The sequence below is a fragment of the Bos indicus genome, chromosome 26 (genome assembly GCF_029378745.1).
Source record: "Bos indicus isolate NIAB-ARS_2022 breed Sahiwal x Tharparkar chromosome 26, NIAB-ARS_B.indTharparkar_mat_pri_1.0, whole genome shotgun sequence".
Lineage (NCBI taxonomy): Eukaryota > Metazoa > Chordata > Mammalia > Artiodactyla > Bovidae > Bos > Bos indicus.
Window position 1 is genome coordinate 20,876,465 of NC_091785.1, and position 23,496 is coordinate 20,899,960.

Consider the following 23,496-nt stretch of genomic DNA (forward strand, 5'->3'; position numbering starts at 1 on the left):
GCATCTGGTCCCATCACTTCATGGGAAATAGATGGGGAAACAGTGGAAACAGTGTCAGACTTTATTTTTTTGGGCTCCAAAATCACTGCAGATGGTGACTGCAGCCATGAAATTAAAAGACGCTTACTCCTTGGAAGGAATGTTATGACCAACCTAGATAGTATATTGAAAAGCAGAGATATTACTTTGCCAACAAAGGTCTGTCTAGTCAAGGCTATGGTTTTTCCAGTGGTCGTGTATGGATGTGAGAGTTGGACTGTGAAGAAAGCTGAGCGCCGAAGAATTGATGCTTTTGAACTGTGGTGTTGGATAAGACTCTTCAGAGTCCCTTGGACTGCAAGAAGATCCAACCAGTCCATTCTGAAGGAGATCAGCCCTGGGATTTCTTTGGAGGGAATGATGCTAAAGCTGAAACTCCAGTACTTTGGCCACCTCATGCGAAGAGTTGACTCATTGGAAAAGACTCTGATGCTGGGAGGGATTGGGGGCAGGAGGAGAAGGGGACAACAGAGGATGAGATGGCTGGATGGCATCACTGACTGGATGGACGTGAGTCTGAGTGAACTCTGGGAGGTGGTGATGGACAGGGAGGCCTGGCGTGCTGCGATTCATGGGGTTGCAAAGAGTCGGACACGACTGAGCGACTGAACTGAACTGAAGTGAATTAGGGGTAATCACGATGGTGTGATCACTGACCTAGAGCCAGACATCCTGGAATGTGAAGTCAAGTGGGCCTTAGAAAGCATCACCTCAAACAAAGCTAGTGGAGGTGATGGAATTCCAGTTGAGCTATTTCAAATCCTGAAAGATGATGCTGTGAAAGTGCTGCACTCAATATGCCAGCAAATTTGGAAAACTCAGCAGTGGCCACAGGACTGGAAAAGGTCAGTTTTCATTCCAATCCCAAAGAAAGGCAATGCCAAAGAATGCTCAAACTACCGCACAATTGCACTCATCTCACATGCTAGTAAAGTAATGCTCAAAATTCTCCAAGCCAGGCTTTAGCAATACGTGAACTGTGAACTTCCTGATGTTCAAGCTGGTTTTAGAAAAGGCAGAGGAACCAGAGATCAAATTGCCAACATCCGCTGGATCATCTAAAAAGCAAGAGATTTCCAGAAAAACATCTATTTCTGCTTTATTGACTATACCAAAGCCTTTGACTGTGTGGATCACAATAAACTATGGAAAATTCTGAAAGAGATGGGAATACCAGACCATCTGACCTGCCTTTTGAGAAACCTATATGCAGGTCAGGAAGCAACAGTTAGAACTGGACATGGAACAACAGACTGGTTCCAAATAGGAAAAGGAGTTCATCAAGGCTGTATATTGTCACCCTACTTATTTAACTTATATACAGAGTACATCATGAGAAACGCTGGGCTGGAAGAAGCACAAGCTGGAATCAAGATTGCCAGGAGAAATATCAGTAACCTCAGATATGCAGATGACACCACCCTTAAGGCAGAAAGTGAAGAGGAACTCAAAAGCCTCTTGATGAAAGTGAAAGAAGAGAGTGAAAAAGTTGGCTTAAAGCTCAACATTCAGAAAACAAAGATCATGGCATCTGGTCCCACCACTTCATGGGAAATAGATGGGGAAACAGTGGAAACAGTGTCAGACTTTATTTTTTTGGCCTCCAAAATCACTGCAGATGGTGACTGCAGCCATGAAATTAAAAGATGCTTACTCCTTGGAAGGAAAGTTATGACCAACCTAGATAGTATATTGAAAAGCAGAGATATTACTTTGCCAACAAAGGTCTGTCTAGTCAAGGCTATGGTTTTTCCAGTGGTCGTGTATGGATGTGAGAGTTGGACTGTGAAGAAAGCTGAGCGCTGAAGAATTGATGCTTTTGAACTGTGGTGTTGGAGAAGACTCTTCAGAGTCCTTGGACTGCAAGGAGATCCAACCAGTCCATCCTAAAGATCAGTTCTGGGTGTTCATTGGAAGGACTGATGCTGAAGCTGAAACTCCAGTACTTTGGCCACCTCGTGTGAAGAGTTGACTCATTGGAAAAGACCCTAATGCTGGGAGGGATTGGGGGCAGGAGAAGAAGGAGACGACAGAGGATAAGATGGCTGGATGGCATCACCGACTCGATAGACGTGAGTTTGAGTGAACTCTGGGAGGCGGTGTGGCGTGCTGTGATTCATGGGGTCGCAAAGAGCCGGACATGACTGAGCGACTGAACTGAACTGAACTGAACTGAATGACTAAATGATTAATGATTTAGTGGAGGCATGGGTTATGCTATCTCAGAAAATGGGAAGGGAAAGGGAGGAACAAGTATTTGAAAAAGTATACTTTATGTTCTAAATTTGGGAGGGGGTACATGCAGGAGACCCGGGTTTGATCCCTGGGTTGGGAAGATCCCTTGGAGAAGGAAACGGCAATCCACTCCAGTACTATTGCCTGGAAAATCCCATGGACAGAGGAGCCTGGTAGGCTACAGTCCATGGGGTCGCAAAGAGTCGGACACGACTGAACAACTTCACATTCACGTTCACTTATTGCTTTGGGGCTTCCCAGATGGCGCTAGTGGTTAAGAACCTGCCTGCCAAAGCAGGAGACTTGAGAGACGTGGGTTTAAACCCTGGGTAGGGAAGATCCCCTGGAGAAGGAAATGACAACCCATTCCAATATTCTTGCCTGAAGAATCCCATGGACAGAGGAGCCTGGTGGGCTACAGTTCATGGGGTCGCATAGAGTTGGACATGACTGAATCGACTTAGCACGCAGGCACTTATTGCTTTGACCCTGATTCTGGGAAAGACTGAATGCAAAAGGAGAAGGGGGCTGCAGGGGATGAGATGGTTAAACAGAATCACCAACACAGTGGACATGAATTTGAGCAAACTCTAAGAGATGGTGGAAGACAGAGGAACCTGGCATGCTGCAGTCTGTGGAGTCTCAAAGAGCTGGACATAACTTAGTGACTAAACAACAACTTACTACTTTCCTAAACAAAGGTCCATCTAGTCAAGGCTATGGTTTTTCCAGTGGTCATATATGGATGTGAGAGTTAGACTGTGAAGAAAGCTGAGCGCCAAAGAATTGATGCTTTTGAACTGTGGTGTTGGAGAAGACTCTTGAGAGTCCCTTGGACTGCAAGGAGATCCAACCAGCCCATTCTGAAGGAGATCAGTCCTGGGTGTTATTTGGAAGGATTGATGCTGAAGCTGAAACTCCAATACTTTGGCTACCTCATGCGAAGGGTTAAGACTCTGATGCTGGGAGGGATTTGGGGCAGGAGGAGAAGGGGATGACAGAGGATGAGATGGCTAGAGGGCATCACTGACTTGATGGACAAGAATTTGGGTGAACTCCGGGAGTTGGTGATGGACAGGGAGGCCTGGCGTGCTGCAGTTCATGGGGTCGCAAAGAGTCGGACACGACTGAGCAACTGAACTGAACTGAACTGAATGTAAATCAAAGAAAGTAAAGTTCAGTCTTCTTGCTTTGGATTCAAGTGAGTTTTTGGCCACAAGAAGTCTGTCATCTTCCTAGTACCTGATGACTTGCTAACCTTCCTCCTTCCCAGTCCCCATAGGACAAGCCATCAGCTCAGCCCTCACCAGTGAGTTTCTACTACCTGGGCTCTGACAGGTCAGGTGTGAGAGGATGGGAGAAGAGAGCTGCTGCAACATGATTCCTAAGAGAACCTGGTTTCCTGCTTCAGCTCTTACTGAAGGTTTGTAAACAGAGGTTACATCTTGACCCTCAGTGATGGGAAAAGCCCAAAGAATAGAGAGAAGAGCCTCTTGCTAGAGGTGTCTGCTATGTTATCAGTGGCCAATGTCCATGGCAAATCCCTGCTGATGGGAGATGGGCAGGCAGGGTACAAAGAGCACATATCAGAGGAATTGTCTGTCTAGCCTGGCATCTTTCTTCGTCTTTGCTATATGAGGCATACCTCATGCCACTTTAGAAAAAGCTTCATATTTATAAAGCAGGCATTTCCAAATGCTCTATGTGCATTATTTTATTTAATACTTACATTAAATCATAATGCATGTAGTGTTATTCTTAAAGTACAAATGAGGAAACTGAAGCACAGAGAAGTTAGGTAATTAGCCTAAAGCCACATAACTAGTGAATGGGCAAGCTGGGTTTCAACCCAATGTAACCTTAGAGACCACACTCTTAACCACTTGACTACATTCCTATGATCTAATCCACTATGTGAACCATCAGTTCTAAAGGACCACACAGTGTTCCAACCTCCATTTTAAAGAATTAGAAGATGATGTTAAACGCCAGCTTAAGGCTTCTCATTTTTCAGATCTCTGCTGTTGCTGCTACTAAGTCGCTTCAGTCACGTCCGACTCTGTGTGACCCCATAGATGGCAGCCCACCAGGCTCCCCTGTCCCTGGGATTCTCCAGGCAAGAATACTGGAGTGGGTTGCCATTTCCTTCTCCAATTCGTGAAAGTGAATTCGCTCAGTCATGTCCTACTCTTAGCGACTCCATGGACTGCAGCCTACCAGGCTCCTCCGTCCATGGGATTTTCCAGGCAAGAGTACTGGAGTGGGTTGCCATGTCCTTCTCCAATCTCTACTTGAATGCAAAATAGCATTCCTGTCATATCTCTGACAGGATGCAAAAATCAATTGACAATTTAAAAGGAGAAATGAGTCCCAGTCTACTTCAGCTTACAGCACTCTTGTGCCCAGCATTCTTCTTACCCTTGCTGAGGGAATACCAGGAAGCCCCATTGGTGATGCCGTCTGGGAAGTAATCCCCACAGTTCCAACCTTGGTGCATCCATCCATGTGCATAGGAGTAGATCTTCGCCAGCTACAGGTAAAGTGGGTAAAAAATGATCTTGAGTGTCCCCAGCTCATATGGCAATGCTCATACTCAGAAGCAGGGTGAGGCTAAGAATCCCACTAGGTAGAAACAATTGATTATTTCCTTTTGTGAAAGAAAATACCAGGAGAAATGGAGAGATGGTATGTGTGTGTGTGTGTGTGTGTGTGGAATGGACTAGAGTTAGGAGATCTATCTCCTGCTGTTCCCACTATATTGGGCCTAAATTTCTTCAAGTGCAAAATGAGGGGTGGCATTCAATCATGCATGAGCTCTCTTCCAAGTGTGCCTCAGTTTCCACCTGAGTTTTGCAAGAGAGAATCAAGAAGCAAGTCAGACAGGTCTTCATCACAAAAGGAATTATGTATTGGGAGTGAGAGATGTGTGTTAAAGGGACAGGGATATATTCAAAATCTCTATCATTTTCTTTCATTACTATTTTATAACAATGGACAAAAAGAGATTACTAGAGAAGAAAATATAATAATATATTTGCTTTGCAAAGCAACAACTGGTGTTATTCTCTATGTAATTCATTAACTGTTGAATTCATGTTATCATTATAGGAGAATTCCCTGGAGTCCAGTGGTTAGGACTTGGTGCTTTCAATGTGGGGACCCGGTTCAATCCTCAGCCAGGGAACTCAGATCCCACAAGTCATGAGACTCGGCCAGGAAAAAAAAAAAAGAAACTGAAATACTAAATAATGTCATTATTTTATTGAAAGAAAGTGAAAGTGAAGTCGCTCAGTTGATCCGACTCTTTGCGACCCCCGTGGACTGTAGCCCACCAGGCTTCTCCACCCATGGAATTTTCCAGGCATGAGTACTGGAGTGGGTTACCATTTCCTTCTCCAGGGGATCTTCCCAACCCAAGGATTGAACCCGGGTCTCCCGCATTGCAGGCAGACGCTTTACCATCTGAGCCGCCAGGGAATTCCAATTATTTTATTAATTATATATTATTAAGAATATTAACTATAAAATAGCTAATCTGTTAATTTTATTCTATTGCTGTTTTGAGCTATTATATAAGCCTTTTTCCTATGCATGGTATATTTTACATTTATACAGCCATATTACTATAAAACTGCAAATTAGAGCCCCTGAAATTCATATTTAATGCTCTAGCTTACCACCAGCACTATCAGACTTTCAGTATATTTCTTCCTTATCACTAACAAGTATTTTTTACATTGTGGTAACTGTACTATAAAGCTTTCCTATTTATTTACTTTTTCATAAATGTATGGTTTATCACTCAAAACAAACTGTAACATACTAGATTGTAAGCTCCTAATGAGCAGGAGGTATTTTCAATCATTTTCTGTTGACTCATTCCTAATAGGGTCCTGTGTTAACTGATTTGACTTCTGTCACTCTCCTGAGCCCCACTTTCCTCTTCCTGGACAGATGGCCATTCTGCATACCTTCTGGAAAAGCTTGTCATCAGGCGTGGGGGTATTGGCAGTGCGGCGGAAACCTCGGACCCGGTGCCCAAGGGACTTGTCATATGGATAATTGGCTACCACTGCCCCTCCGTGGAGATTGGCTGAAAGGACAAAGTTGAAGGATCGGATCCACTGTATCACAGCCTGGGTCTCGGGTTCCACCTGAGGAGAGATGAGAGCTTGGTGGTGAAGCTACAACTAAAGCCAGATGGCTGTTCACATGAGTTTTGTCAGGAAGTGGCCTGAAAGGATGGCATGTCTGACAGGAAGTGGCCTGAGAGGATGGCATGCCTGAATAAAGCAAAGAGAGTTCTACCAGATATAAGAAGTGCAGACAGGGAAATTTTGATCTTTTGCTTGACAGTGTAACAAATTAGGTGAATGGAACACTTTCAAAATGAAATCTCATGTGGAATCCCACTATTAAAAATAGCTAAAAAGACATCATGTAGGGCAGTGAAACTATTGTGCATGATGCAAAATGGTAGATAAATGTCATGATACGTTTGTGAAAACCCACAGAAGATACAACATGAACAGTGAACCCTAATGGAAACTATGAATTTTTGGGTAATGATGACAAGTCAATGTAGGTTCATCATTGCAATAAATGTACCACTCTGGTGGGAGATGTTGATAATGGGAAGCAGGGAATATGTGGTACCATTCTATATTTTCCATTCAATTTTGCTGTGAACCTAAAATTCCTTAAAAAAAAAATAAAGTCTCTTAAATAAAAAAGGGGGAGAAAGGAGGAAAAAGAGCAATTTGAAGAGGAGTAGCACAGGGTTTCGGAACTCAGAATTCCAATTTGGCCTCTCTTGTGTAACAAAGAAAGGGTTCTTCAACTTACCCACTTTTCCAGTAGCTTCTGGAGCTGCAGAAATTTGGAGTTTAATAAATGTGTCTGAAAATTACAGGTTTACAACAATGATTTTCAACCTCTTCCTACTCCCAACACATCTGCTGTAATGTCAACATGTAGAATGTTCTCCTGTCAGTTCAGTTCAGTTCAGTTGCTCAGTCGTATCTGACTCTTTGCGACCCCATGGACTGCAGCATGCCAGGCCACCCTGTTCATCACCAACTCCCAGAGTTTACTCAAACTCATGCCCATTGAGTCGGTGATGCCATCCAACCATCTCATCCTCTGTTGTCCCCTTCTCCTCCCACTCTCAATCTTTCCCAGCATCAGGGTCTTATTAAATGAGTCAGCTCTTCACATTAGGTGGCCAAAGTATTGGAGTTTCAGCTTCAACATCAGTCCTTCCAATGAACACTCAGGACTGATCTCCTTTAGGATGGACTGGTTGGATCTCCTTGCAGTTCAAGGGACTCTCAAGAGTCTTCTCCAGCACCACAGTTTGAAAGTATCGGGTGCTCAGCTTTCTTTATAGTCCAACTCTTACATCCATACATGACTACCGGAAAAACCATAGCTTTCACTAGATGGACCTTTGTTGACAAAGTAATATCTCTGCTTTTTAATATGCTGTCTAGGTTGGTCATAACTTTTCTTCCAAGGAGTAAGCATCTTTTAATTTCATTGCTGCACTCACCATCTGCAGTGATTTTGGAGCCAAAAAAATAAATAAATAAATAAAGTCTGCCACTGTTTCCCCTGTTTCCCCATCTATTCGCCATGAAGTGATGGGACTGGATGCCATGATCTTAGTTTTCTGAATGTTGAGCTTTAAGCCAACTTTTTCACTCTCCCCTTTCACTTTCACCAAGAGGCTCTTTAGTTCTTCTTCATGTTCTGCCATAAGGGTGGTGTCATCTGCATATCTGAGGTTATTGATATTTCTCCCGGCAATCTTGAGTCCAGCTTGTGTTTCATCCAGCCCAGCGTTTCTCATGATGTACTCTGTATATAAGTTAAATAAGCGGGGTGACAATATACAGCCTTGATGTACTCCTTTTCCTATTTGGAACCAGTCTGTTCTTCATGTCCAGTTCTAACTGTTACTTCCTAACCTGCATACAGGTATCTCAAGAGGCAGGTCAGGCGGTCTGGTATGCCCATCTCATTCAGAATTTTCCACAGTTTATTGTAATCCACACAGTCAAAGGCTTTGGTATAGTCAATAAAGCAGAAATAGATGTTTTTCTGGAACTCTCTTGCTTTTTCCATGATCCAGCGGATGTTGGCAATTTGATCTCTGGTTCCTGTGCCTTTTCTAAAACCAGCTTGAACATCAGGAAGTTCACGGTTCACATATTGCTGAAGCCTGGCTTGGAGAATTTTGAGCATGACTTTACTAGTGTGTGCGATAAGTGCAATTGTGTGGTAGTTTGAGCATTCTTAGGCATTGCCTTTCTTTGGGATTGGAATGAAAACTGACCTTTTCCAGTCCTGTGGCCACTGCTGAGTTTTCCAAATTTGCTGTCATATTGAGTGCAGCACTGTAACAGCATTGTCTTTTAGGATTTGAAATAGCTCAACTGGAATTCTATCATCTCCACTAGCTTTGTTCGTAGTGATGATTCTTAAGGCCCACTTGACTTCGCATTCCAGGATGTCTGGCTCTAGGTCAGTGATCACACCATGGTGATTATCTGGGTCATGAAGATCTTTTTTGTATAGTTCTTCTGTGTATTCTTGCCACCTCTTCTTAATACCTTCTGCTTCTGTTAGGTCCATACCATTTCTGTCCTTTATCGAGCCCATCTTTGCATGAAATGTTCCCTTGGTATCTCTAATTTTCTTGAAGTGATCTCTAGTCTTTCCCATTCTATTGTTTCCCTCTATTCCTTTGCATTGATCACTGAGGAAGGCTTTCTTATCTCTCCTTGCTATTCTTTGAAACTCTGCATTCAAATGGGTATATCTTTCCTTTTCTCTTTTGCCTTTAGCTTCTCTTCTTTTCACAGCTAATTTTAAGGCCTCCTCAGACAGCCATTTTGCTTTTTTGCATTTCTTTTTCTTGGAGATGGTCTTGATCCCTGTCTCCTGTACAATGTTACGAACCTCCATCCATAGTTCATCAGGCACTCTATCTATCAGATCTAGGCCCTTAAATCTATTTCTCATTTCCACTGTATAATCATTAGGGATTTGATTTAGGTCATACCTGAATGGTCTAGTGGTTTTCCCTACTTTCTTCAATTTCAGTCTGAATTTGGCAGTAAGGAGTTCATGATCTGAGCCACAGTCAGCTCCTGGTCTTGTTTTTGCTGACTGTATAGAGCTTCTCCATCTTTGGCTGCAAAGAATATAATCTATCTGATTTCAGTGTTGAACATTTGGTGATGTTCATGTGCAGAGTCTTCTCTTGTGTTGTTGGAAGAGGGTGTTTGCTATGACCAGTGTGTTCTCTTGGCAAAACTCTAATAGCCTTTGCCCTGCTTCATTCTATACTCCAAGGCCAAATTTGCCTGTTACTCCAGGTATTTCTTGACTTCCCACGTTTGCATTCCAATCCCCTATAATGAAAAGGACATCTCTTTTGGGTGTTAGTTCTAGAAGGTCTTATAGGTCTTTATAGAACTGTTCAACTTCAGCTTCTTCAGCATTACTGGTCAGTGCATAGACTTGGATTACCATGATATTGAATGTTTTGCCTTGGAAACGAACATAGATCATTCTGTCATTTTTAAGATTGCATCCAATTACTGCATTTAAAACTCTCTTGTTGACTACGATGGCTACTCCATTTCTTCTAAGGGATTCTTGCCCACAGTAGTAGATATAATGGTCATCTGAGTTAAAGTTACCCATTCCAGTCCACTTTAGTTTGCTGATATCCAAATTTCATAAATTAGATATACTGTAATATGGGCCAGTCTTGTCTAATTAATGAGAGTCCATGCTTGGTACTACAAATTATATTGCTAGTGAGTGACAGTATTCTAAAGAAAGCCTTGAATCTACTGGACTTGTAGTGTAAGTAAATAATTTATAGTCTTCACAGTTTTTCCTCCCCTCCAGATGGATGTGCTTAGAAGTTATGTGGTGTTAATGACTCCTCCTGGATCAAGGGTCTCTTGTGAAGGTTCTGATCTTTTCTATTCCCAAGGAGACCAAATGAATAATGTTGAGCCCCACTCAATCAGAGTGAATATAATCCCAGAGGAACCAGTCCAACTCTGTGACCAGCTCAGATGCTTTAAAGCAGTCCTTTCTCCATGTCCTAAGCCTCCATGCATCAGAAGGAGGCCAGCCTCTCATGTTCCTGGCCCTTTAGGCTGTCCCATCAAGAGTGAGAGACTTCTCATTGTTTTTTCCCTTCTAAGCTGCAGACAGAGGAGCCAGTGGAGTTTAATTATTACTGGCTCAGTTACTTTACTTCATGTAGACAAGTTTAATAAATCTGAGCATCCTTCTGACTGAATATGACAAATACAAAGTTATTTTTTATTTATTATTTACTTGAGCCAAGAGCATAGCTGCTATCCAAAGTCTAAACATGTCAGCATAACTTTTGCTTCAATTCCAGTGGGAAAAAACTGGTAATATTCATCTAGCAATTTCCAATATAAGGCCTTATATCTGCTTTATTTTTCTCTCCCCAGTCTCTAAGCTCAGATATTCACAAAGAGAATGTTTAGAACTAAGCCATACAGTGTCAGAAACAGGGTGGTGATGATACTCCGAGGATGACAACAGTCATTCCCAGGAACAGGCCAACCATTAGGATGGAACCATTTCTAATACGAAGAGGTGAGAGACCTGGGAGTATCAAATGTGATCTTTGGTTGAAAAAAGGAAATGAGAATATGGTAAAGTAGTCAATGGCATACAGAGAGAGAAGAAGAAAAGCTTCTTTTCTAAGGGTGAGACTCCCTGAACCTCCTTCTATCACTAATTGTTGATAAGCACACAGTTCATCACATGCAAGAGAGATTCCTCTCTAGAATCCTACAGTCCTCTGTCGACAGGATAGTGCCATAGAAAGAATGTTGGATGAGGAGTCAGGAGACCTAGGTTTTAGTCTTGAATCTATCAGTTGCTATCTGTGTGAGTTTATTTTTTTCTATAAGTGATATCTATAAAATGGGGATGGATAACACTGCCTGATGCATTTACCATAGTTTTTGATGATACGCTAGCTGAGAAAGAGTTCTTTAAGATTGTAAAGTGCAGTGCAACAGTACGATACCAGTTTTACCTCCTTCGCCACTAATATCAAACATCTTGTGCTCAGTGAAGGGCTCTATGCTCAGGGAGGCAAGAAATACCAAGAGGCATACAGTATGGTCAGCACTGCTCAGGATAGATTAGCACAGACTTGCGTTGTTGCTTCATTCTTGTTTGTTTAGTTGATGTGAAGATCGAGAGAAGAAATGCCAGATGCTGATTTACCTGCTTCTGCATGCAAATTTCATCTCATACCTGACTTTTCCAGTTGTCTGGAAGGGGCAAGTGGTGGTTGGGGCCTCCGTTCTTCTCATTGTAGTAGATGTAGGTATTGAGATCCGGGAAGTTGCGGTTCAGGTCCACCCCATTTGCATTGTTCCTGCCAACCAGATACCCAGAGATGTCCCGTTCCTAGTAGGAAAAGGAAGAAATGAAAGATGAAGGTTTAGGTTTCACACTGAATGCTCTACTGGAAGAACACTATATAGTTTTTTTTTTCTTTTTACTCATTAGCTCAATCTATGAAATAATGTAACATTTTATTCTTTAACTTATCTGAAGTCCCAGTGGCATGATTCAAGTTTCCTTGTTGACCATGTGCTCGAGGTAGAGATCCCAGGAGAAGCTCGAACAAAAGAAGGGTGTTTCAGGATAATGGGAACCCATATATTTTTTTAAATGTTTGTCTATTTAATCAGAATGATAAAGGTATATGTGAAAAGAAAATATAATTTTTCAGTTGCATATGTATATTTTCAGATTATTTTCCATTATAGCTTATTATAAGATACTGACCATAACTACCTGTTCTATTCAGTAAATCCTCATTGCTTATCTATTTTATGTTTTATGTTTGTATCTGTTAATCCCATGCTCCTAATTTATCCCTCCACCCTCCCTTTCCCCTTTGGTAACTATGTTTGTTTTCTCTGAGTCTGTTTCTATTTTGTATATAGATTCACTTGTATTATTTTTTAGATTCCACATATATAATAATATAATAAGTGATATAACTTATCACTTGTAATATTTGTCTTTCTCTGACTTACTCCACTTAATATGGTAATTTCTAGGCCAATCCATGTTGTTGCAAATGACAGTACTTCATTCTTTTTATGGCTGAGTAGTATTCCATTGGATATTTATACCACATCTTCTTAAACTAATCATCTGTTGACAGGCACTTTGTCTTGGCTATTGTAAATATTGCTGCTATGAAAACTGGGGTACATGTATCTTCAAATTAGAGCTTTCATCTTTTCCAGATATATGCCCAGGAGTGGGATTACTGGATCATAAAGTAGCTCTGTTTTTAGGTTTTTAAGGAACCTCTATACTGTTTTCCCAGAGAAGGCAATGGCACCCCACTCCAGTACTCTTGCCTGGAAAATCCCTGGGATGGAGGAGCCTGGTGGGCTGCAGTCCATGGGGTCGCTAAGAGTAGGACACGACTGAACGACTTCACTTTCACTTTTTACTTTCATGCATTGGAGGAGGAAATGGCAACCCACTCCAGTGTTCTTGCCTGGAGAATCCCAGGGACGGGGGAGCCTGGTGGGCTGCCGTCTATGGGGTCGCACAGAGTCGGACACGACTGAAGCGACTTAGCAGCAGCAGCGTACTGTTTTCCATAGTGGCTGCACCAATTTACATTCTTATCAATCGTGTAGGAGGGTGGGAACTCCTATTTTTTATCTCTGCATTTATTGTTTGGCTGTGCTAGGTCTTCGTTGCTGTGAGCGCTTTTCTCTAGTTGCAGAGGCCAGGGGCTACCCTTCGTTGCAGTGTGCTGGCTTCTCGTTGCGGTGGCTTCTCTTGCTGTGGAGCACGGACTCTAGGCCACACAGGTTTCAGTAGTGGCAGCACTTAGGCTCAGTAGTTGCAGCTCCCAGGCTCTAGAGCTCAGGCTCAACAGTTGTGGCACACAGGCTCAGCTGCTCTGCAGCATGTGGGATCTTCCCGGACCAGGGATCAAACCCATTTCTTCCCAGACCTGTGTCTTCTGCACTGGCAGGCAGATTCTTTACCAATGAGCCACCAGGGAAGCACCTCTTATTTTTAAAAGGTTTCATGAGATACAGTTTATATGCCACAACATTCACCCAATTTAAGTGTATAACTTGGTGAATTTTAGTATGCTTACAAAATTGTGCAATCATTACCACAATTTTGGAATATTTCTATCACCCTGAAAAGAAACCTCATGCCCATTTACAATGACTATTTGGTTTTACTCCAGTTGTTGGTAATCACTTTCAATATCTATGGGTTTGCCTTTGCCAGACATTTAAATAAGTGGGATCATATATTATATGACTGGCTTTTTTCACTAGGAAAAATGTTTTTGAGGTTCTTCCATTTCGTAGCATGTATCAGTACTTCATTCCCTTTTATTTCTGAATAATTCCATTATATGGATTTATCACATTTTGTTTACCCATTCACCAGTTAATAGACTATATTTGTTTCCTGGGTCTGCTGTAACAAATGACCACAATCTAGATGGGTTATAAAATGAGCAATGTATTCTTCCACAGTTCTAGAGGTTAGATGTCTGAAATTAAGATGCTAGTAGGGTTATGCTCTCTGAAGTCTGTAGAGGAAGATACTTCTTTTCTCTTCTAGCTTCTGATGGTTGCTGGCAGTCCTTGGCATTCCTTGGTATTCCTTGGGTTGTAGATACTTCAGTCCAATTTCCACTTCCATCTTCATATGGCCTTCTCCCCCGTATATCTGTGTCTCTGAGTGCAAATTGCTTTCTTCTTATAAGGACACCAGTTATATTTGACTTAGGTCCCCTAATCCAGTGTGATTTCACTTTAGCTTGATGACATATGCAAAGATCCTATCTCCAAATAAGGTCATGCTCATAGGTGCCAGGTAGACATGAATTGGTGTGTGTGTGGGGGGGATACTATTAAACCCAGTACATGGGCATTTGGTTTGTTTCCACTTTTTGGCTTTTGTGGATAATGCTTCCATGAATATTTATGTACAAGTCTGAGCATGGACATATGTTTTCATTTCTAATACCTAGTAGTAGAATTTCTGTATCATAAAGTAAATTCATATTTAACTTTTTCAGAAATTGCTAAACTGTTTTCCAGAGTGGAAACTATCCTCCCCCTTTATTTATTTTACTTAGGATCCTTGATTATCTTTCTTCTGAGCAATAGCAGCTTCATGGACCCCTTAATCTCTCTGCTCACACTTCACATTTCATCATTTATTTGGTCACATATTCATTCTTTCAGTCATCCATTTAATCAATCCACATTTATTTAAGTTTATCTCTATTAAAGCCCTCTGCAACACTCTAGGGAAAGAGACAATGTGACATTACACTAGCTTTCCAGGAATTCATGGTATATATGGAGAAATAGATATTAACATAAACAATAAAATATATAAAGTGGTAGAACAGAGATAAGTTCACAGGCTCTTGCAAAACTGAAATTCTATTTGATGTTCTGTTTGGCATTGGAGAAGGGGAATAGTGTCCACTGGAGCCCTTTGGGACTGAGAGGGGAGAGCCTAAATTGGCGGCCATTCCTGGAAACAGGGTAAATGAATGAACACTAAGAGGCTGAAAACTCACAGATGTACTACTACTCTTGATTCCTCTAAGAACTCTTTATTGTTCTCAGATTTATCTATTCTTCATGGCATCATGCTCATATTTTACTCTTAGGTCTCACTGAAAACATTTTTTTGACATTCTCTTAAGTTTTCTACAGCAATTCTGTTCCAGTGGAAAATATTTATATGATTTTTCTATGTGGAGTTTGATTTTTCACTTCGATGAGATCTATGAAATACTGGTTTTTATTATGCTTCCAGATATTTCCATTGCTTTCTCATTCATATCAACATAACTCATAACTGTTCATGTTAATAGTTATTCTAACTTACCTATCAGTTGACTTACTACTCACACGTGTCATTAGTTAGGCTGACAGTCAAGACTTCCCTTAACAGAAAGTTCCCACTCACAGGGTTTGCTTATTAGCTTCCTACTACTACTATAAAAAACTACCACAACCCTAGGGCTTAAATTTGCACAAACTTATGATCTTATAGTTTTGGAGGTTAGCAGACTGAAACGGGTCTCACAAGACCAAAATCAAGATATTAGCAGGGTTGTGTTCTTTCTGAAGTCTCTAATCCCTTAGAACATATTCAAATCTCTATTTGACTGTGATCTCCTGCCTCTCTCTTCCACATTTAAAGAACCTGCACAATTGGTTACACTGCTGCTGCTGCTGCTGCTAAGATGCTTCAGTCGTGTCCGACTCTGTGTGACCCCATAGACGGAAGCCCACCAGGCTCCCCCGTCCCTGGGATTCTCCAGGCAAGAACACCGGAGTGGATTGCCATTTCCTTCTCCAATGCATGAAAGTGAAAAGTGAAAGTGAAGTTGCTCAGTCGTGCCCAACTCGTAGCAACCCCATGGACCTCAGCCCACCAGGCTCCTCTATCCATGGGATTTTCCAGGCAAGAGTACTGGAGTGGGTTGCCATTGCCTTCTCCGTTGGTTACTCTGGGCCCATCCAAATAATCCAGGATACTTTAAGGTGAGATGATTAACAACTTTTATTCCCTTTGCCATGTAATACAACACATTCACAGGTTCCAAGGATTAGGACTGGAACATCTTTGACAGGCAAAGCCACATTATTCTACATTCCCTACAGGTGGCTTTAAATTTAGGTGGCCGGGCAGGTCTTCCCTGTGTAGCAACGCAGATAGGTTGGCAGGTAGCTCTGGGAGTTGGAGAACATGATGGGTTCTCTTTTGGGTTCAGGTTCAAGATCTGCTCCCTTTGAACAAGTACACAGTAAGTGAGCAGAGGTGACTAGCTCCTCAGAGATAGATAGCTCTAGGATCTAGTGGGCTGACAGGAGCTTTACCAACCCAGCCCCAGCCCATCACACAAAAGATGTGGGCAGGTCTGATGTGCTTCTCCTTGTCTTCCTACTGTTGTACAAGAAAGGGCTACTGGGAGGAAAGCAGCCAGGCTGGGTTCTCCCCCACACCACTTTCAAATTGTCCTGCTTTTTTGGAAACTTAAGTCTTCAGGCACATTAGCGTCCACCTCTCTGATGTCCAGAGGGGAGGTGACATTTTTTTTTGTTGTTGTTATACCTTATTGTTGTTATTCTGCTTTTTTCATTTGCTGAGTCATGTCAGCAGGAGGTTGTAAGATTACAAGGGTGAAATTTAGGCTTGGTTCAACATTTGGCTGCGTTCCCCTCCCTGCTGCTATTCACCCCTCAGCCCTGTCCTCAAGTAGGTTTAAACCAAGATGGGTCATTAAAGAAGAGATGCTGAGTGGTTCCACTTGTACAGGACACAGCAGTCCGATTCATGCAGTCAGAGAGTAGAAGGTGGTTGTCAGGGGCTGGGAGGAGGGGGAAATGGGAAATTACTAATGAAGGGTCATAATTTTTTCATTGAACAGGATAGATAAGTTCTGGAGATCAGGGATACAACATTTTACCTATAATCAGCAATACTGTATTATACACTTAAGACTTTGTTAAGGGGGTAGATTTCACCTTGAATAGTTCTTGTCAGAATAAAACAAAATTTGTAAAAAAAAAGTAAAGTAGTGAAGTCTAGTCTTAAAAACATTTCAAGACTACCTCCAAAAAACATATGTTTAAAAGAAAAAAAGACCTCTTTAATTTATACCACCCCTCCAAAAAAAAAAAAAACCCCAAACAAACCAGGTTTAAATATAGCTTTTAAAGGAACATATTCTAATTCAGTAGATTTGGGGGTGGGGGCAGGACCTGGGAATCATATTTTGAATATCTTTATCCTCAATTCTGATGCACAGCTACAAAAGAACCACTGATTTAAAGTTAGGCACAATGATATTTTGAATTTATGTTAGGAAATAAAGTAAACCCCATAAACATTTGTTTTGATCTGTCCCCTGACCAATGTGACCCTAAAATAAAGAATTCAAAGGCTCAGTACTATACTAATAGACAAAAAAGCCATATAGAAATGTAAATAAATGCAAAGAATTTATTATTTATTATATAAATTATATATTTATTATTTATTATTATTTATTAAACTTATTATTTATTAAAATGTGAAGAACTAACCTGTCACACCCACAATTTCGGAGAACTTTTTCTTCTCTCCCCCCAAATACAAATTGAAATGTAGTATGGGAGGGAGAAGAATACTTAGGATTTGAAGCCTAAAGTGCCGGGAAGGAGGGCTGTTTTGCAATAGCCTTTTGTACCTCTTTAGTATTTTCCAGTTGACAAAGTGTTGTCATTGATATTGCTTCACTGATCCTCGCAATGAAACAGAGAGCTCAGCTGGAAAGGCAGAGAGGGAATCCAGGCTCAGAGAAAAGCCACATTCATTGCCTAGGGTGCTACAGGGCTGAACCTGTCTTCAAACTTCATTCTGTTTCTCCAGCTTTTTCTCTGTCATACCATGGCATTCACAGTGGGACAAAGATGATACCTGCTCCCCAGCTTTTCCTTACACCCTTAATTAAGATGGCTCTGCTCTCTGCAGGGCCTGCCCCTGGAGGTCGGTACCTGGGCAGCAGCGGCCACCTCGTAGCCGTCAGGGTTCATGGACGGCATGATGTGGATGCGCGTGTCCTCCACCAGCCGGACGATGCGCTGGTTCCTGTTGCGGAATTCCTCACACAGGAACTCCGACAGCTGCAGCAGCAGCTCACGGCCTAGCACCTCATTGCCGTGCATATTCCCCACGTACTTGACTTCCGGTTCCACTGCAAGTGAGAGAAACACACGCAGGAAGAAGATGGGGAACGCTAGTAAGTGCTGCTGATTCTTAACCGTGCCAAGGGACACTTTCCTTCTTTTTCAGTAATGAATAAAAGAAAACCTCTTGTTTGCAGGAGGAGAAGGGGACGACAGAGGATGAGATGGCTGGATGGCATCACTGACTCGATGGACGTGAGTCTGAGTGAACTCCAGGAGTTGGTGATGGACAGGGAGGCCTGGCGTGCTGCGATTCATGGGGTCGCAAAGAGTTGGACACGACTGAGCGACTGAACTGAACTGAACTGTTTCTGTTAGGTCTTTTCCAATAACCCCTGAGCCCTCTTTGAATAAACTGTAACTACAAATGCTACAATTCATGCCAGCGATAATAATGTCTACTATTTGTTAAAACAATACTGTGCACTAGGCATTTATGTTATTGCTAATCTTCACAGAAAATCTGTAAAGTCGCCATTATTAGCTTCAGGATGAGGGTGTGGGGTATGGAAGAGGTTAAGTAACTTGTCTGAGGTCATCTGGCTGATTAACAATGGAGGTCAAAGCCCAGAGGTAGCTTAATGCTTCTCAGAGACAAACTTTTTCAGGATAAGGATGGTGCTTTTCCAAGATCTGCTAGCCTAGACTCCTCTAGGCTATAGCATAACAGTTCCTAATTGTACCAGTTAAAAATATAATTTTCCTGGTACTCAGGAAACTAAAATCTCCCCTTCACATCTGAGAATGCTGTGTCTTGAGGCACAGAGTAGGAAGGAGTCTATGTTTGTCTCATTCCTTAGTCTTTTCTTTGGCTATGTTAACTGTGCAACTGAAGTAAGAATTGAGGTCATTAAAAGAGCCTCTGCTGCTGCTAAGTCGCTTCAGTCATGTCCGACTCTGTGCGACCCCATAGACGGCAGCCCACCAGGCTCCCTCATCCCTGGGATTCTCCAGGCAAGAACACTGGAGTGGGTTGCCATTTCCTTCTCCAAAAGAGCCTGTAGAATCACTTAAAGAAAATCATTCTTGCCCCACTTTTAAAAGGAAGGAAGGAGAAAAGCTCTAGCCAAGTGATTTCCCTTCCACCTAACGCTCTCCTGCCTCCAGGCCTTTTCTGATTCTATGCCTCTTCATCTCCACATTTCCACGTCTTCCTCACTGTCCTTCTAGGCTCAAATGCTCCTTATTCCATGAAACCAACTTCAATTCTCCTTGCTGGGAGTGAATTCACTGTTAAACTTCTCTTTCATTATACTTACCACTTTCTACTCTGAACTTCTACTTTAATTTTGCACACGTCCTATTTTCTTTACTGGACCTGGCCCTTGCAATATATGCCATTTTAAATTTTCTTTAGGACACAATCCATTGCTATTTATCTTAGCAAAGCTACAGCAGTCTTTCCCAAAGGAATGTCTATAACCCCTACGGATTGTGTAGTGGATTTTCTATCAAGTGCATTCTTTAATCTTAGTGTATTTATTTGCTCTTATCATGTCCTACCTACTTTTCTTGGTGTTAGAAAGTGAATGTCGCTCAGTCATGTCCGACTCTTTGCAACCCCATGGACTATACAGTCCATGAAATTCTCTAGGCCAGAATACTGGAATGGGTAGCCTTTCTCTTCTCCAGGGGATCTTTCCAACCCAGGGATCGAACACAGGTCTCCTGCATTGCAGGCAGATTCTTTACCAGCTGAGACACAAGGGAGGCTCTTCTTGGTGTTATCGCTTATTTTAGGAAAGGATAGTGATAGCAGATGGCAGGTAGTATTTTTCAACATCCTTGTTCATTAAAATAAAATTTGGAAAATCTATTTTAGTCCCCTCCAATATTATTTATTTAAAAAATATTATATATGTGTGTGTATATATATAATACATATATATTTTTAACTTCCGTGAAATCCAAAAGTTTGGAACCACTGCCTTGTAGAACCTAGCATAGTGCCCTGCTCTGAGTAGGTGCTCAATATAAAATTCTTTTGTCTCTACTTTCCATATATACAGAATGCAACCATTTCTCCCAACAGCCCCTGCCATCATTTTGGTACAAGCCCTGACACCTGCATACCTGGATTATTACAATAAATATCCTACTTGAACTCCCTGTATCAGCCTAGCCTTGCAACTCTATTCTCCTGAGTCAGTGGTTGGCAAAATTTCCCTGTAAAGGACCAGACAGGAAATCCTTTGGGGTTCCAGGGCTATATTGTCTTCATTGCAGCTACTCAATGCTTCCAGTGAAAGCAGACATGGAGAATACAGAAACAAATGGGTGTGACTGTATTTCAGTGAAATTTAATTTACCAAAACAGGTAGCGGGCCCTCAAGACTCTAGTTTGCCCACCCTTGTTCTGAGTGATCTTTCAAAAATTTTAGTCAGGTCATCTCTCTCCTCTGCTTAAAACTCTCCAAAGGCTTCTCACTTCACTCAGAGCAAAAGGCAAAATTTTTGCACAGGCCTGTAAGGCCTCACGTGATCTCCTCCTGCCCCCTGAGCCCCGACAACTCTGCACTGACTTGCTTTCCCGTGGTTCTCTCTGCTGGGGCCACAGGGGCCTCCTTGCTGTTCCTCACACATGCCAAGCACACTCCTGCTCCTGCCTCTGTGCAGCACTTTCATCCCCGATATCAGTATGGCACCTCCATTATGTGCTCAAAAATCACCTCAAAGGAAAAGCTTTTCCTAAAAAGAAACACCCCTCGCCTACTCAATCCACAATCCTCCATGATTCCCCATCTCTCCTTCCTGGTTTCTTTTTCTCAACAGCACTAATTTCAGCTGATATATTTATTTAGTTACCTATTTATTGCCAGTCTTATCCCACTAGAATTAAGATCCTGGGAGCAGAGTCTTCGTTTTATTCTCCATGCTATATTCAGAGTCTACCAAAATGCTTGCACTCAGTAGGTTATCAGTAATATTTGTGGATTAATTAAGGAATGGATGAAAGGAATGAATGGATGGACAGCTAACAGGGCATCAGAGAAAATAGGGATCAGTGAGATAGAATAGTATAAAAAGCTTCAGGAAAGGCCTTGAATGCTAGAAATAAGGGGGCTTAAGAAAGGGGCACAGAATGAAGGGCTAAGCCTACAATGCTCATTAGCATCCACAAGCTTCCGAAATAAACATGCAACCTGAGTAAAAGAAGGGTGTTTGCTATGCAAGTGTAGCTTCAAAGCAAGGCCCTGGTCATCAGCTAATCACGAAGCCTTCCTTGAGTCAGGCTCCCCATCCCTCACACACCTCCCTCGACTGACCACATAATATTCTGAAGCTGTCATGGATTGTAAGATTGCCACCCAATGGGTGTTGGGTGCCACCCATGTGTGTAAGATTGCCATTGAAGGTTTTTAAGCAAGGGAGTGAGGTGATTATGTCAATAATTTGGCCATCTAGCATCTGTGTCTTAAATGCAGGGTTTAGAGAGTGGTGGCTGTTAGGAGTTAGGAGAACAGTTGGGAGCCCAGTGCAATCACTTAGGCAGGTTGTGATGTAATATGGGCTAAGCTGAGGGGTGTGGAAATGGAGAGGAAAAGAGACTGAAAGAGGAAATGGTGTATTTGCATGTCACAGTTGCTGGTAGGTAAAGCAGCAAAAGCACTGAGAAATTAGAGACAACTTAAATGCCTATCAATAAATGAACTGTTAAGTACAACCATACAACCGTGGAATATTATGCAGCTGAAAATGATAATGCAGATCTACATTTCCAGACATGTATGCTATTCATCAAAGACTAGGAAATGAGAAAAGCAGATATAGTAGGATTCCACCTTCATTTAAAAAATGCAAAGAAGAAAGTCTGCAAGGAGATACAACAATATGTTAACAATGGTCATCTCTGAGTGGTGAGATTATGGATAAGGGTTTTTCCTTATCTAATTTCTATTTTAATCCAAACATGGATTGCTTTTATAATAGTAACAAATAATAAATAATGCAATAAATAAAATGAATAACCCAGACCTCAGATTTTCTCCAGGATCCCAGACTCTGATTACACTGTCATTCCACAAAGAGCTATCCCTAAACTCTTCCAAGTTTCCTGGCAGCACCAGAAGAGTTAATTGTTTCTCCAGAGGCATTGGATAGGGAAAGGCAGGACAGAAATAGCAAGCAAGGAAGAAGGGAGGGAAGGGGAGTGCAGGAGGGATGGGAAGGGAGCAGGGAAGAAGACTCACTCTTTTTTTTTTTTTTTTTGAAGACTCACTCTTTTACCGTTAAGGTCTTGAGCAAACAGAACCCAAACAGGAGCAGCAGACAGGAGCTTGAATTGGGGTTGCAGCTCTCCAGAGGTTGGGCCAGCTTGAGGGCTAAGTAAGGAAATACTTAGCATAGGCTGGGGAAGTGGTGATACTGCACAGGTAGAGGGTCCATGGACCTTCCCAGAAACCACCCCAGTTACTGGATTTGGAAGGCAAGGGTCCTGCCCCCACACACTTTAAGACACACGCTGAGGGCTTACAGGGTTCGTGGATTCCAGGGTAGTCGCTGAATTCCAGCACATAGAGATGTCTCCCCTTCACACTGCGCCCAATGCTGTAAACCCGAGTGATGTGGGGACATTCGTTGTGCACCTTGTACAGCATCCGCACGAGGTCATCATAGCGGTGGTGGCGAAAGGTCACTGGGGCAACCAACTTGAAGAGAAGGAGGTGGAGGAAGATTGAGACCAGGTCTGACATCTTGCTGGGCTTTTTCAGAGACTAAATAGGCCCTGCTTCTCCCAGTAACCAGTCAAAATCCAAGGGCCAATAACCAGCTCTTCTTGTTTCCCGCTAGTAAACACCAGTGTGACAGCACCTGGGAAGAAAGTTCAGAATTGTCTGTCCAAAGCCAGAAATGATTTCTGTAGCTCTGGAATAGGCACTCGTCTCCCCTCCCCCCATTTCTCTGCCTCTCCTAATCCATGAAAACCTTTTGAAAGGTTTTTGCTGTTCCCCAGATTGGGTCGTTTCACTGATTCTAGTTTACTGATTAACAGGACTGTAAACAGGCTTCAATAAATAGCTGCTTATAACCCTTTGATTCCCAGAGAATTTTGAGAAGCTTGGCCTGTCCTTCTTCCCTATATTACAATATAGGGAAGGGTATTAAAATAGAACGCTTATCCTTTTTATCCATTCTACATCCTATCTTTCTGAAGTACAGCTGTGTCCTGTCCCTTTTTCCCTCAAAAATCTTTCAACAAATACCAATGAGAAAATGAAAAAGTGAGCCACATTTTGAGAGAAAACAGTTGCCAATCATGTATCTGACAATATATCCAGAATAAATCAAGAATTCTTACAACCCAGTAATAAAACTAACCCAATTTAAAAGTGGGCAAAAGATCTGAATAGACATTTTACTAAAGTAGATACATGAATGACTAATGAGC

The 23,496-nt window shown here is 42.1% G+C and overlaps 1 protein-coding gene across 3 annotated transcripts in view; it reads right to left on the minus strand.

Moving 5' to 3' along the window:
• CPN1 (carboxypeptidase N subunit 1) overlaps positions 1 to 23,043 on the minus strand; it is a 35,101-nt gene extending 12,058 nt beyond the window's left edge. For all 3 annotated transcript variants that reach the window (XM_070780641.1, XM_070780640.1, XM_070780642.1), the window contains exons 1-5: positions 22,582 to 23,043; positions 17,916 to 18,115; positions 11,602 to 11,757; positions 6,246 to 6,428; positions 4,693 to 4,804 (exon numbers count right to left, since the gene is read on the minus strand). In XM_070780641.1, the coding sequence (XP_070636742.1) occupies positions 4,693 to 4,804; positions 6,246 to 6,428; positions 11,602 to 11,757; positions 17,916 to 18,115; positions 22,582 to 22,801 (871 nt within the window). In that variant the 5' untranslated portion in view covers positions 22,802 to 23,043. The remainder of the gene's footprint in view (positions 1 to 4,692; positions 4,805 to 6,245; positions 6,429 to 11,601; positions 11,758 to 17,915; positions 18,116 to 22,581) is intronic.
• Positions 23,044 to 23,496: the final 453 nt, after the last annotated feature.